At 47.7% G+C, this 13,226-nt stretch overlaps 1 protein-coding gene across 1 annotated transcript in view; it reads left to right on the forward strand.

The window, feature by feature from the left end:
* The first annotated feature begins 6,321 nt into the window (after nt 1–6,321).
* Nucleotides 6,322–13,226, forward strand: part of PLA2G4E (phospholipase A2 group IVE) — a 64,580-nt gene continuing 57,675 nt past the window's right edge. Inside the window, exon 1 of the mRNA XM_036845148.1 lies at nt 6,322–6,504. Within this exon, the coding sequence (XP_036701043.1) occupies nt 6,322–6,504 (183 nt within the window). The remainder of the gene's footprint in view (nt 6,505–13,226) is intronic.

Consider the following 13,226-nt stretch of genomic DNA (forward strand, 5'->3'; position numbering starts at 1 on the left):
AGTAACCAGCATTTACATGTATATCCAAAGAAGGATATAATTCAGAGCAAAATTCAAAGACATAAACGCCTAGGTAAAGCCTCTAAGATGTATAAATTTTGGCATATTCATGCAATGCAATGCTATGCAGCTGTGAAATGAACACTTTGTGTCTACATGCAATAATATGGATGGATTTCATAAACATAATATTGAGTGTAAGAAACTAGGCATAAAAGAATAATACTGAATGACTGCATTTATATAAAGTTCCCAAATTGATCAAATTAATTACGGTATTAGAAATCAGGACAGTGTTTTCCTTTGGGGGGGTCAGGAGAGTGGTGATTGGAAGGAAGCATAAGGTAGATTTCTAGGATACTGATAATGTTCTGTCCCTTGATCAAGGTGCTGCTTCTGTGAGTGTGTTCAATAGTGAAAATTCATCAAACTACACACTTATGATTCATGTACTTTTCTGTATGTATGTTAAGGTCCAATTGGGAGTTTATTTTAAAATGCTGTGGATACCAGCATCTGCAGGGTGGACTGTGCTAGTCTTCAATTTGCTCCCAGCAAATACGAGTCCCCATCACTCTTCTCTGCCCACAACCCCGGCACAGTGGCCTCAGCTGAGAGGGTGTGACCAGGACTGACCTATCACATATGTCATCTCCTTGGCACTAGTTGGCCCAGGGGCAGACACTGACCTCAAGCAAGCCGATCAGAGCCCTTCCCTAGGATAAAGGTGCCTGGTGAGAAAACTTCTCCCTTGGTGGGCTTGGGAAGCTTGGGCTGCTAATGACTATATCCCCTGCCGGTGGAGGGGAACTGTCTACGTTAGGAGAGACTGAGGTCCAGGGCAAAGAGAAGCAGAGGAAGAGGAGAGGAGAGCAGGACAGAGAAAGAGTTCTGCTGCTCCGAATCCCAGGTTCTCTCCTTTCTCAACTTCCCAGGATCTTCATTTCTCAATTTTGTGAGTTAATCCAGCATCTTTCCCAGCTAGATGAGGCAATACATTCCTGTTGATGCTTAAGCTTGCTCCCGACACCTACAACTGAAAGAGTTCTGACTAATCCGTTGAGCAACTGGACGGATGACAGGGCCACCTACTGAAGTAGGCAACAGGAAGTGGAGGAGAATCCTCTTCTGCAGAAAGTGTGATCGCTGTGAGTCCATCTCATCCAGGAAGGGGATGAGGACTCTTCTGGGTGTCAGGAAGTTTCACAAGTTGGCGTTGGTGTTTTATGTGATTTTTGTCTACACCTGGGGTGATGATTAACCCCCAACGTAATAATGTGTAATCACTCCTCTAGCTGGGAGTTCAGACTGAGATTATACTCTTTTTAATTATCAATCTAATAGACTTCAAGCCTCCAACTAACCGAGCTTAGAAATATGTTTTTCCTTTCTGGATTTCTCCCATCAGTGATAACCACAAAACAGCCAGGGTTGCTTACTAGTCCAAAGAGGTGGGTCCTGGCCATTAAAATTGTGAGAAGAGGAAACTGGGCAGCCTCCCTTCAGCCGAGGTTTTCAGCTGACTTTTCAGCTTTTTTTTTTTTTATTGAAGTATAGTTGTTTCGCAATGTTGTGTTAGTTTCAGGTGTACAGCACAGTGACTCAGTTATACATATATATTCTTTTTCAGATTCTTTTCCCTTATAGGTTATTACAAAATATTGAGTAGAGTTCCCTGTGCTACACAGTATGTCCTTGTTGGTTACCTGTTTTACATACAGCAGTGTGTATATGTTAATCCCAACCTCCTAATTTATCCCACCCCCCAGATTCTTTTCCATTTAAGTTGTTTAAGATATTGAATATAGTTCCCTGTATTATACAGTAGGTCCTTGTTGTTTATCCTTTTTATATATAGTCAGTGCCACATGGTGTCACTGTTGAAGCACAGGCAATGCTAGCACCCGCTACTGCCCCCTGCTCTTGTCCTGAAGCATTGATGATGAAAGACAGGTGCTCCAGCTGCTCTGGGCTTGTCCTCTTCGCCCACTACTGGACAAGCTGGGGATGACAGGGGACCCCACCAGGTCTGCTGCCTGGCTTGCCCCTGCGCGCCTCTTGGGGAATGAAGCTGAGAGGGCTTTGCAGGGCACGTACCCACAGGCTCCGTGCCCCCCGGGGCAGGTGGCTTTGGCTTGTCTGCCATTTCCCTGACTCAGACCCACTCTGGTTTCCTCAGCTCATGATGCTTGCACCAGCCCACAGCCACTTTCCTCAAGTCCCGACGTGCCAAGGTGGCAGGGTCCAGAAGGGTTTCTACACTGCAGTTTCAGCCCCATACTGGCTCTGAGCTACCTTCCTTTCCCTATTTCTGCATTCTGGCCCCAGGAATGAGGGAAATGTTAACTCGAGCCAAGCCCTGTCCCATTTCCTGCTCTGTGATGAAGAATTCCTGTTGGGGGGAGGGGACAGGGATGGGGGTGGGGGTGATAAGTCCACCCCCATCAAAGCTAGTTCTTGAAGGAAAAATTAGGAAGATGTCCACTCTCCCCTTCACGGGATAAGACAGAAAAGACGATATATCTTTTTTTCTGTAAAAAAAAAAAAAAAAATCATTGTTATATTGAGATCATTTTAGTCCCAACAGATCTGTGATATTTACATGAATCAGTTCTGATATTAAGCTGGGTTACTGAAGCCACACTTGCTGTAATGGGGACTGAGCAGGAAAGGAACTAACATTGACTGCAGCCCACCGTTTGCCGGGTGTTAATTCTCACACTTCTACGAGGTCAGCATCGTCATCGTTATCCCTATTTTACAAATGAAGAAACCAAGTCTCAGAAAGGTTGGTAACTTGCCAGTAGTTTGCTCTGGAGCCGTGGGAACCCCTTCCTGCCCCACGAGCCCATACCGGGCCCTTGGCGGGCTTGCTCCATCCAGAGTGGGATCCAGGCCTGCAGGAGAGGCACCTAGCCTTTTGTGTCTCTCCTGATGTCACCAGATACTTTCTCCCTGGACCTGTAATGAGATATTCTACTTATTACCTCCCTGTATCCCTGGCTACAGACAAATCAGCTCCTTTTGATAAAGCCCCACCTCCCTTTTTTTTTGAGCAAAATGAAGTGAGTTTTTGTTGCCTGAGACGAAAGTGCCTTTGGGAGACCCTGCCCACAGCTGATGGGGTGACAGGTACTCTGCCCTGGGGGTTTGCCAGGCACCACTGGACTCTGAGCCCTTTACAAAGGGAACCAGTTCATGGGGTAAATATGGAACCATGTTATTTTTCTCACTAACTGTCCCCAGCTATACTCTGTCAAAGCCTCCTTTCCTGCTAGATACAGATATTTGAGAAGAGACAGTCCTCCTAACAATGAGACCAGAACCATTTTTCATTTAAACACACACATTTTGATGCATATTATGTTTATGTTTGTAAATTTTTTCTTTTTTGTTCCCTAAAATTGAAGGCCTGCAGGTGCACAAAATACTTATTAAGTCCTTAGCTTCCAAAACCTCAAGACACAATGTACCCCTACACAGTTAATTAGTTCACTGTGCCAGGAGCCAGTTCTAGAATGTAATGTAACTTAATGTAAACACAAATGGGATAATTATTATGGAATGGTTTGGTATCACTGGTCTATTTGACAGCCCCTTTCTCTGCATGGTTTTCTCCCTCTATTTCTCAGTATGGGGACTTTCTTGTTGGAAAACTTCCTTCTTTAAAGAACCTTCCCCTGGAAACTGAGGATGCCTTTGTTTTTAATCTGTAGGACTTCCCATATTCTAAAAGATTATTTTAACCTAACAAAGCACCCTGCCATTTAGCCACACCATGGATAATGCTTTTTCTTTATCAATGCTTTTCGCAATAAAACAGAAGAACAATACATCTTAAACTTATACACTGCTGTTTGTCGATTCTATCTCAATAAAACTGGAAAGAAAAATATATAATTAGATTTTTAAAAATCAATCTTTTATCCAATTTCCAGTGAGCATTACTTTTAGGATTAATCAATGCAAAATAAAACCAGGAACAGCTAAAATTTCACATGGTAAACTTCTTTTTTAATTAATTAATTTTTGGCTGCGTTGGGTCCTTGTTGCTGTGCATGGGTTTTCTCTAGTTGCGGCGAGTGGGGGCTACTCTTCGTTTTGGTGTGCGGGGCTTCTCATTGCAGTGGCTTCTCTTATTGCGGAGCACGGGCTCTAGGCACACAGGCTTCAGTAGTTGTGGCATGTGGGCTCAGTAGTTGTGGCTCGCAGGCTCTAGAGCACAGGCTCAGTAGTTGTGGCGCACAGGCTTGGTTGCTCCGCGGCATGTGGGATCTTCGCGGACCAGGGCTCGAACCCGTGTCCCCTGCATTGGCAGGTGGATTCTTAACCACTACGCCACCAGGGAAGTCCCTCACATGGTAAACTGTTAAAGAATCATGTCTTGGAGATTTTAAAAAATGACCTGGAAAAAATTAGACTTGTCAAGAAATAGAGGCCACAAAAGAAAATTCACAAAGGTGAAGTTATTGAAGGAAACCAGATTTGCCCTCAAATATGCTGCTCTGTATATTGATTATTTTGAGTTAAAGGCACTTGAAAAAATAGCAGATGTATAAGGATACGCTAACCTTTCTTTTTCTTCCTACAAGCTGGAGATAAAACTCCCACGTAGGGACTTCCCTGGTAGCGCAGTGGTTAAGAATCTGCCTGCCTAATGCAAGGGACACGGGTTCGATCCCTGGTCCGGGAAGATCCCACATGCCACGGAACAACTAAGCCCATGTGCCACAGCTACTGAGCCTGCGCTCTAGAGCCCGCGAGCCACAACTACTGAAGCCCGCGCGCCTAGAGCCTGTGCTTGGCGACGAGAGAAGCCACCGCAATGAGAAGCCCACGCACCACAACGAAGAGTAGCCCCCGCTCACCTCAACTAGAGAAAACCCACAACAACAAAGACCCAATGCAGCCAAAAATAAATAAATAAATTTATTTTAAAAAAAAACTCCATGTGTTTAGAAGATATACTAGGAGGAAAGAAACATCCTTATCACTAAAGATGAGGAGTAGGGGCACAAACAGACCTGGTTAAATTAACCCTTATCTTGCTAGTTACGTAATTTTCTATAATTTACTGTCAGAGCGCTGGCGCTTCTGTGGGCTGATGAAGGTCTGGAATTGTCTCTGCTGATTAAGTTCTGTTCTAACTGGTGGAGAGGGAAGGAAACGTATGTCCTGCTTTTAGGCAAATAGAAGGAGAGCAGAAAGCTTTTCTTGTATCGGCTTCTTCTTAATTGCTTTCAGCTGAAAGTAATCCTTAATGCTAAGTGACTTAATTGGGGGTAGAGGGTGCGAATTCTGCTACCTTTTAGCACAAACAGAAAAATGACACTTTACATACATCTCCCCCCCGCCCCCCAAACACGACTCTAGTCAAGTCAGACTGGGGGTCTGGCTGCCTCTTGACCTCTGATAGGGCTGTTTAGGCCAGAGGCAGTCCGCGCTGGAGAACCACAGCCTCAGAAAAGAGTCTTGAAATGGGGAGGGGGATGATGGGGTGTCCCCAACCAGAGAGGATGCTGGATCACTCAGAGCCCACACACAGAGAAACAGAGAGATGCACATTTTGAATGTATATTTTAAAACACTTGTAAACAAACACAAAGAGGGTTTGTTTTTTTATTTTTGCATTTTTGTTTGTACTGTGGAGCTATGATGCATTGTCTTTAAGCTGCCAGGAACAGCGTCTATCAAGCCAAAGAAAGGGCCGAAAATGAGAGGCAGAGTAGATTATTGAATTCCCTTCTGGCCTGTGGCCCCTCCATCGGTGCTGAACACCAGGTTAGGGATTTATTTTCAGGGCTCAAAAGAGAGATCTGGGGGTGTCAGCCAAGAGCCAGGGAATCCACCAGGGGCCCAGATGGTCTCAGCCACCTGACCCTCAGCCCTTGCTCCCTCTTCCCTCCTCACTGACATATTGAGTGTCACACTTTTAAAAATAGCCCTGAGCAGTGAGGAGCCTGGATGCGAGCTCAGAAATGCAGGCCTCCCCTGAGGAGAGCTGCCCCAGGTGAATGTAATTGTAGCTTGCTGCTGACTTTCTACACAGCGTAAGAACGTTCTCTCCACCAAAGTCGGCCCAGGTTAGCTGATGTATTCACAGAGATGTGGGACTCTTTTAACTAAGCACTGACTTCCTTCACCTCTTTAATAATTCATCAGGCTCATTTATCTTCAGGAGGAATCCGATGACATTGCTTTTGCTGTTTTGCAAAACTCCCTTGAAATTTCCCAAGGATATTCGCGGTTTGCCTCGCTGTTAAGGACCAGCCCAGTGCCAGACAGCCTGTTCTAAGCCCCAGAGAGGTGGCCGTGGCTGGAATGACTCTCCAGACCTCAGAAGACCATCCTGGCTTGGTAACTGATGTGTTTGTCCTGCAGAGCCTACAAGGGGATGAAGAAGGCAGCACAGCAGGAAGGAGCGTCAGTGAGTTGGAGCAGACACAGGTCCTGGAAACTCCCCATCTCCCACCTCTGCTTCCCATGGCCCCTGGGGGCTCTCAGGTATGTCTGCATTTCTGGGGAGGGCTCCTGGCCCCTTAAATTTTACCCCCGCTTCCCTGACTATAAGTAAGATCACCTGCATTGCTGCAGAGTTAAGAGGTTGTGTTCTTGTTAATTTCTTTCTTTCCCAGATGTATCCCTTTGGCCCTGCCCCATCACCTACCTGTCCTTACCTGTCTCTGTGCCCCAAAGAGTCGTTAACTCTGACAGTGATGACCTTTTACTGCGTGCACTGTATGTGCTTGGGAGGGATTAGTATTGATGATGAAACTGAAGCTCAGTGGGGTTAAGGTCACACAGCTAGTCGATAGGAGAGCTGAGATGGCAGGTGTTTCTATTGATATGATACTGAGAAGAGTGGTCAGGACCCTGCAGGTGAATGACTTAGCAGACCACCTGGCACATAACAGATTCTAAGCCTGTGCCATCTAGCCTAGTGGCAGGGCAGGGTCATAACTGTAACCACACGTAGCTCTAAGCAAGTTGGAGGGAATGTACCGATTTGGCCTTCCTCACGGACCCCACCCATGGGCCAGTGAAGAGAAAACCTTGACTAAGTCAGTCCCATCTGGTAAACTGAGTGGGCTACAAAAATTGAAGCGTGGCTTTAGGCAATCATCAGTAGATCCAGATCTGCCTCCCCAGCTTCTCCGCCGGGCGGGCAGGTGTGTGAGCTTCCTGTGGGCTCCCAGCAATGGGGAGGGGTCCGTGTTCTTGTGCCCCTCTGGCCGCTCTGGTCTCAGCAGCAGTGCCAGGCTGAGCTCAGCAGGGGGCAAGGCTCGTGTCCGTCCATGGGCCTTGTTCACAGGAGCACTGGGTCATGGTCACTTTGCCCCCTGTGGACCCCTCTGCCCCATTCTGTCTGGACCCTGGCTTTCTGGCTCCATCCTGGCCCTCCACCATGGGGTCACCTTGCCTGGCCCCAGTAGGTCCCACTTCATAGCTGTGGCTGTCAACCCAGTGTCCACCACCCAAGGTACCTGAGGGCAGCTGGGCCGATGACCGGTCCCCCCAAGATTCGTCCCCTTGACCAGACTGACTGCCCCATGGAAGCACCAGGGCCCCTGCCGGTGACCCCTCTCAGAGTCACAGGTGAAGAGTGGTGGCTCCTCTCCCCCTCTCTGCCCCACACCTTCCCGCCCTTCCTGTTGTCCCCTGTCCCCCAGTGGGCAGGCTTCCTCCCCTTCTTTTCCCTGCTCAGCCTCCTTTCCAGAAGTCCCTGTGGTCCAGTAGGCCCGGCCTGCTCCTGATGTGCTGCAGGGGGAGATGTACCGTCTACAGCCCTGCTGGGAGGTCAGGGGCCTGCACCCCCTGCCCCTCCCTGGCATCAGAGGCCTCCTGACTCAGAGGTGGCCCCTCAAAGGCTGTGAGAGCCATTGAAACACAGGGGTTCAGTATCTGTAAGAGCGCCGTCCTCCTTAGAGTGGTTGAGAGCATGGGCTGTGAAATCAGACCAGGGCTTCCATAAGTTTCTCTGTCAGTTGCCAACCCTGTGACCTCAGACCAGTTCCTTAACCTCTCAGACTTCACCTCTCAGTTTCTCCACCTCTGGGGCAAAATCATGTCAGGTGTAGATAGCAGAGTGTTTGGAGCACAGGAAGCTGGAACCATGCTGACCGCTGTCGTCGTCGTTGTTGTGACTTTACAATTCTTTCTCCCCTTCTGCCCTGTCATCCCCATGCCTGACATGGTTCAGGAATGAGGCTGTGCCCCTTGTCTTGTTTCAGCTGCTTGAGGGAAGAGCAGGAAGGCCACAGGGCTGGGACAGAGGCAACCACACAAAGACACTGTGCTTAACCTTAATATTTTCTTTTTTATGCGTGTAAAAGTAATTTCAAAAAATGTCTGGAAACATAAAGGAAAAACCCATTGTAATCGCATTAACTCAATACAATAACTATTCCCTTTCAGTCTTTTTTCTCCTTAGATAATGTTGATATAGCTGTGCTTATAATACTTATACCAGATCTATGTCCAGGTTTTTTGTCTTAACCTAAAATGACAGCCATGAATGTTTTCTTGGTTGATACTTAAACTTCATAATTGTCACCTTAATGGCAGAATAATATTCCATTGTGTGCCTGTTCTATAATTTGTTAAGATTTATGGTGAAATGTCAGAGTTTATAGGTGCTTTATTTTTGCAAATTTCCATGGAATTTCTCAGAAGCTTGTCAGTTGGTTCTTCCCTAAGACCTGTATGAAATACCTGAACAAGATAAGAAGAATCACAGTCAGCTCTGCAAGAGGGGGTGTAATATTAGGGAATGTATGTATGTGGGGGGAATGTGTATGATTGGGGACGATGTGTCTGCATTCGGTGACAGAGGAATCCTCCATATGGCAAATTTTGAGGGACCCACAAGGACCCACCAATCTTCAAATAGTTTCTCATCTGCCCTCCATTTTGGTCCTTGAAGGGTTTCCCTCCAGGACCACCCTGTAGATTACGTCTTCATCTTTCTAGGGCCCCTTGGAGGCTGGCATTACTGGGTAGCATGTCGTCATCCAGCAATACTTCAGCAAAAATGAGTTTATCGGATTAGTTTTCAGAGTTACCATTTCCTGCACTGTATTCTTAGGCAACTCTTCCTGTGGCTTGTTACATGTCTTCCATCTCAGGAAGACCAGGAACCACATCTGAAGCACATATTCATTCCTTGAACAAATATTTATCAAGGTCCCACTGTGCCCCCGGTATTGTTCTAGGAGTGGAAGACAGAGCACTGAGCAGGTCAGACAGGATCCAGTCCTCTTGAAACTTACATTCTAATGGGGGAGACAGACAGTAAATAAATACATGACTGTTCCTATGTCAAAGCTACTGGATCTAAACATGTGATAGAGGGTGACTTTCAGCAGGGAGGGGACAAGAGGTAGGATGGTGACATCTGAACCATAAGAAGACCAGTGGGAAAATGTTCCACAGAGAGCAAATTCTAAGTGCAAAGGCCCTGAGGTGGGCACAAGGCTGGTCTGTTCTGGAAACAGAGAGAAGACCAGTGTGTCTGGAGAGCAGAGAGCAGGGGAAGAGAGGAAGTAGTCAGAGCCTTATGCTGACCCAGTGCAGCAGGAGGCAGCTTTGGGGTTATTCTGAGGCATCAGGCGGGAGCCACTGGAAGCTTCTAATCTGAGGGTGGACTTTATCTGATTTATGTTCTACACCGATCACTGCGGCTGCTCTGTGGAATGAACTGCCTGAGGGGAAACAGGGAGGCAAGTGAAGAGGCTCTGGCTGTGGTCCAGGAGGAAATGGAGGCGGCTTAAATACAAGTGGACAGATTCTGGATTTTTCTGGAGGCAGAACTTCTATCTTGCTGATAGATTGGATATGGAATGAGAACACAAAAACGCCTCCTAGGTTTTTGCCTTAATAACTGGGAGGTACCCCTTAGTCAGCTAGGGAACCCCAAGGTAGGGTTCCCCAAATGGGTTGGGATGGAGGAGACTGGAGGTTTCTGTGTTGGACATTTTAAATTTGAGATGCTTGATATACGCATATCCGAGCAGAGATGTCAGGTGGGCAGATGCAAACACAAGTCTGGAACTTGGGAGATAGGTCGGGGAGATAATTGGGTTGACTACATGAAGCAGAATATAGATGGTTGTTGAAACCATGAAGCTGGATGAGGTCTCCCAAAAATGGGGGGGTGGGGCGGACAGAAGGGAAGAAGCAGAAGCCTATGCCCTTCTGCTCCCCACCTTCTAGACGCCTGGTGGAGACAGAAGAGCCACCAAAGAAGACTGAGAAGGAATCGCTAATGATGTTGGAAGAAACCAAGGAAGCCAAGAGACTTTGTCTCTAAACGACCCATACTTTTATCAGAGTGGGTTGTCAGTAAATATTTTCAGGAAGCACAAGCTTTGTGGCTGCTTGTTTGTGTCTTTGCAGCCTCTGGTGCACACCTGGAACGTTGAGTGACAGGTGGCTGGCTGGCTGACTGCGGGCCTCAGAGCCCACGCGGCTTCCCATTATCTCTGACATCAAGGCTGATTCCTCTGCCTGGCTCCAGAGGCCTGACGAAATCGGACCCCACCCCAGCAGCCCACCCTATGGCCTGGCGCCCACCCTTCCCTCCTGGCAGGACTTGCCCTACTCTGTGCCGCCTACATGGTGTAAGGCAAGCTCATTCCCACCTCTTCACCTGGATTCTGCTGCTTCCCTTCCTGGAATGCCCTCCCTTCCTGCTGCCTTTCCTAGCCTGGCCCACATTTCAGGCCCAGCTCAAAGCTCATCTCCCCAGTCTCTCCCCATCTGCCCTCTACTTTCTTACTTGATGGATTTCCCTCAGGACCACCCCTGTGCATTACACCTTTTCACCTCAGGTTACTGAAGCCCACTGGACATCTTCTGCCCCGCCCTCCATATCTAAACTATCATACTGTGATGGTTCTACCCCGAAATTTGTCTTTTTTTTTTTTGGCTACGTTGGGTCTTTGTTGCTGCGTGCGGGCTTTCTCCAGTTGTGGCGAGCAGGGGCTACTCTTCGTTGCAGTAAGCAGGCTTCTCATTGCAGTGGCTTCTCTTGTTGCAGAGCACGGGCTCTAGGCACGCGGCCTTCAGTAGTTGCAGTGCGCGGGCGCTAGGGTGCAGGGGCTTCAGTGGTTGTGGCACGTGGGCTCAGTAGTTGTAGCTTGTGGGCTCTAGAGCGCAGGTTCAGTAGTTGTGGTGCATGGGCTTAGTTGCTCTGCGGCATGTGGGATCTTCCCGGACCAGGGCTCAAACCCGTGTCCCCTGCATTGGCAGGCATATTCTTAAGCACTGCACCACCAGGGAAGTCCCCCGAAATACGTCTTGAATCCCATCACTTCTCTCCATCCCTGCCACTCACCCTGGCCTGAGTCACCACGGGTTTCCCATCTGAACCACTACAACTCATCTTCCCACCCCCAGGGAGAGTGGAGAAGTGCTGAGGACAGGAGGCTGGGATTGTCAGATGAGCCCAGATGTGACATCACACTAGCTCTGGGTCACTAGGTAAAAATCAATCAGACCTAGTCATTCCAGTCGTAGTTATTTTCCCAAGAGCAATGAAGACTCATATTTACGCAAACACCTGTATGTGTGTATTTATAACAGCTTTATTCATAATTGCTGAAAATTGGAAACACCTTTATCCTTTAACTGACAAATGAATAAACAAATTGTAATTTCTATAATGGAAAACTACACAGCAATGAAAAAGAAAGAACTCATACAACAACATAGATAAATCTCAAAAACTTTACACCAAACAAAAGAAGTCACCACAAAAGATTGAACAGTATGACTCCACTTACATGAAACTCTAGAAAAGACCCATCTAATTGACAGCAACAGAAAGCAGATCAGTGGTTCCCTGAGGCCCAGGGAGAAGTGGAAGCGTTGACCAAAAGGGTTATGAGGCAAATTTTGGGAGTGAAGGAAATGATCTCCGTCTTGATTGTGGCAGTGGTTGCACATTTGTATATAGTTGTCAAAACCCATCAAATGGATACACTTTATTGTGTTAAATTATACCTCAGTAAAGTTGATTTTTAAAGTAAAAAAAATAAGTCAATTCACCAAATGATGGGTTTGCCAAAAGTGCAATCATTCTACCGGGCCGTCAGCCAAGACGCCCTCATGTGGCTTTTACCGAGCTGGGTCCTCAGGCTCCAGCAACCCCAGCCCAGCAGTTCTCACTGTTGGTTCACTCAGCCCCACCATCGCCCACAGGCCCACAGCTCTCCTAACTTCCAGGGCCCCTCAGGCAGCCTTGCGGAGTTTCCATGAGTCTGCCCAGGCCTCTTCCCTCTACTCTCTGGGGGCCAAAGGGCACATCTGTGAGGCTGCATCTCCCAGAGGTCAGACATGCTCTCAGCTCTGGATCCTAAGAGTTTGTCGCTGTTACACCAGCTGTCGGATGGTGGAGGTGGGGCAAGGATAAATGACTGCCTATGTATTTTTCCATATCTGTTATTTACAGGAAAACCAAGGCCTAGAGAAATTTAGAAGCCAAGATTTATCTTCTGTTTCTCTTTGTACTTTGAAGACGGTCTCCTTCCTCAGGGCAGCAGAGGCCAGGGGCCAGTTTGAGGGAAGAAAGGACCAAAAGGATTGTAGGGACAAAAACATAAAACAAAACCATACAGGTTAAAATGTTCACATTTCATCCTTTTTTTTTTTTTTTTTTAACTCTTTGGTAAGTCTTTGATTCCCAGGAGAGGCTCACCAAAGAGTTCCTTACATACAAGAAATCTCTGTTCAGAGTCAGCCTGTCCAGAATTAGAGCCAGTGCTGGGCACTTCCTGAGTGCTCAGTGAATGTTCTCCACCTATGTCACATCAGCTGTCTCCTCCACTGAGCAATGCCACCTGCTGCTGGCACTTGGCGCCCTGGGGGCTCCATGGCCAGGTGACTCCTGCCCTACCTGGTCTCTGCCCACATCCGGCCTTGAGGCCAGCAGGAAGCCCTTCCATCTCTGTAAAGTGACCAGACAGAAAGGCAGTGTCTGCCTGTGTAGACTTAGCCTGACCTAAACACAGATGGATGGGACTCTGCTCTGGCCAGGCGACCAGAGGCCGTGAAGAAACGAATGGAGCCTGCAACCTTGCTTCCCATCGTCTCCCTCTGACACTCACAGGCCCTGCTCCGGATTCCTCCTCCTCCTCCACAGACATGCATGTTTATCCGTCCTGGGTACCGTCCCCTCAGGCCCAGAGTGACAGCTAGAGAAGCTGAGGCAGAGTCTGCATGGAACT

The sequence above is a fragment of the Balaenoptera musculus genome, chromosome 2 (genome assembly GCF_009873245.2).
Source record: "Balaenoptera musculus isolate JJ_BM4_2016_0621 chromosome 2, mBalMus1.pri.v3, whole genome shotgun sequence".
NCBI classification, from domain to species: Eukaryota; Metazoa; Chordata; class Mammalia; order Artiodactyla; family Balaenopteridae; genus Balaenoptera; species Balaenoptera musculus.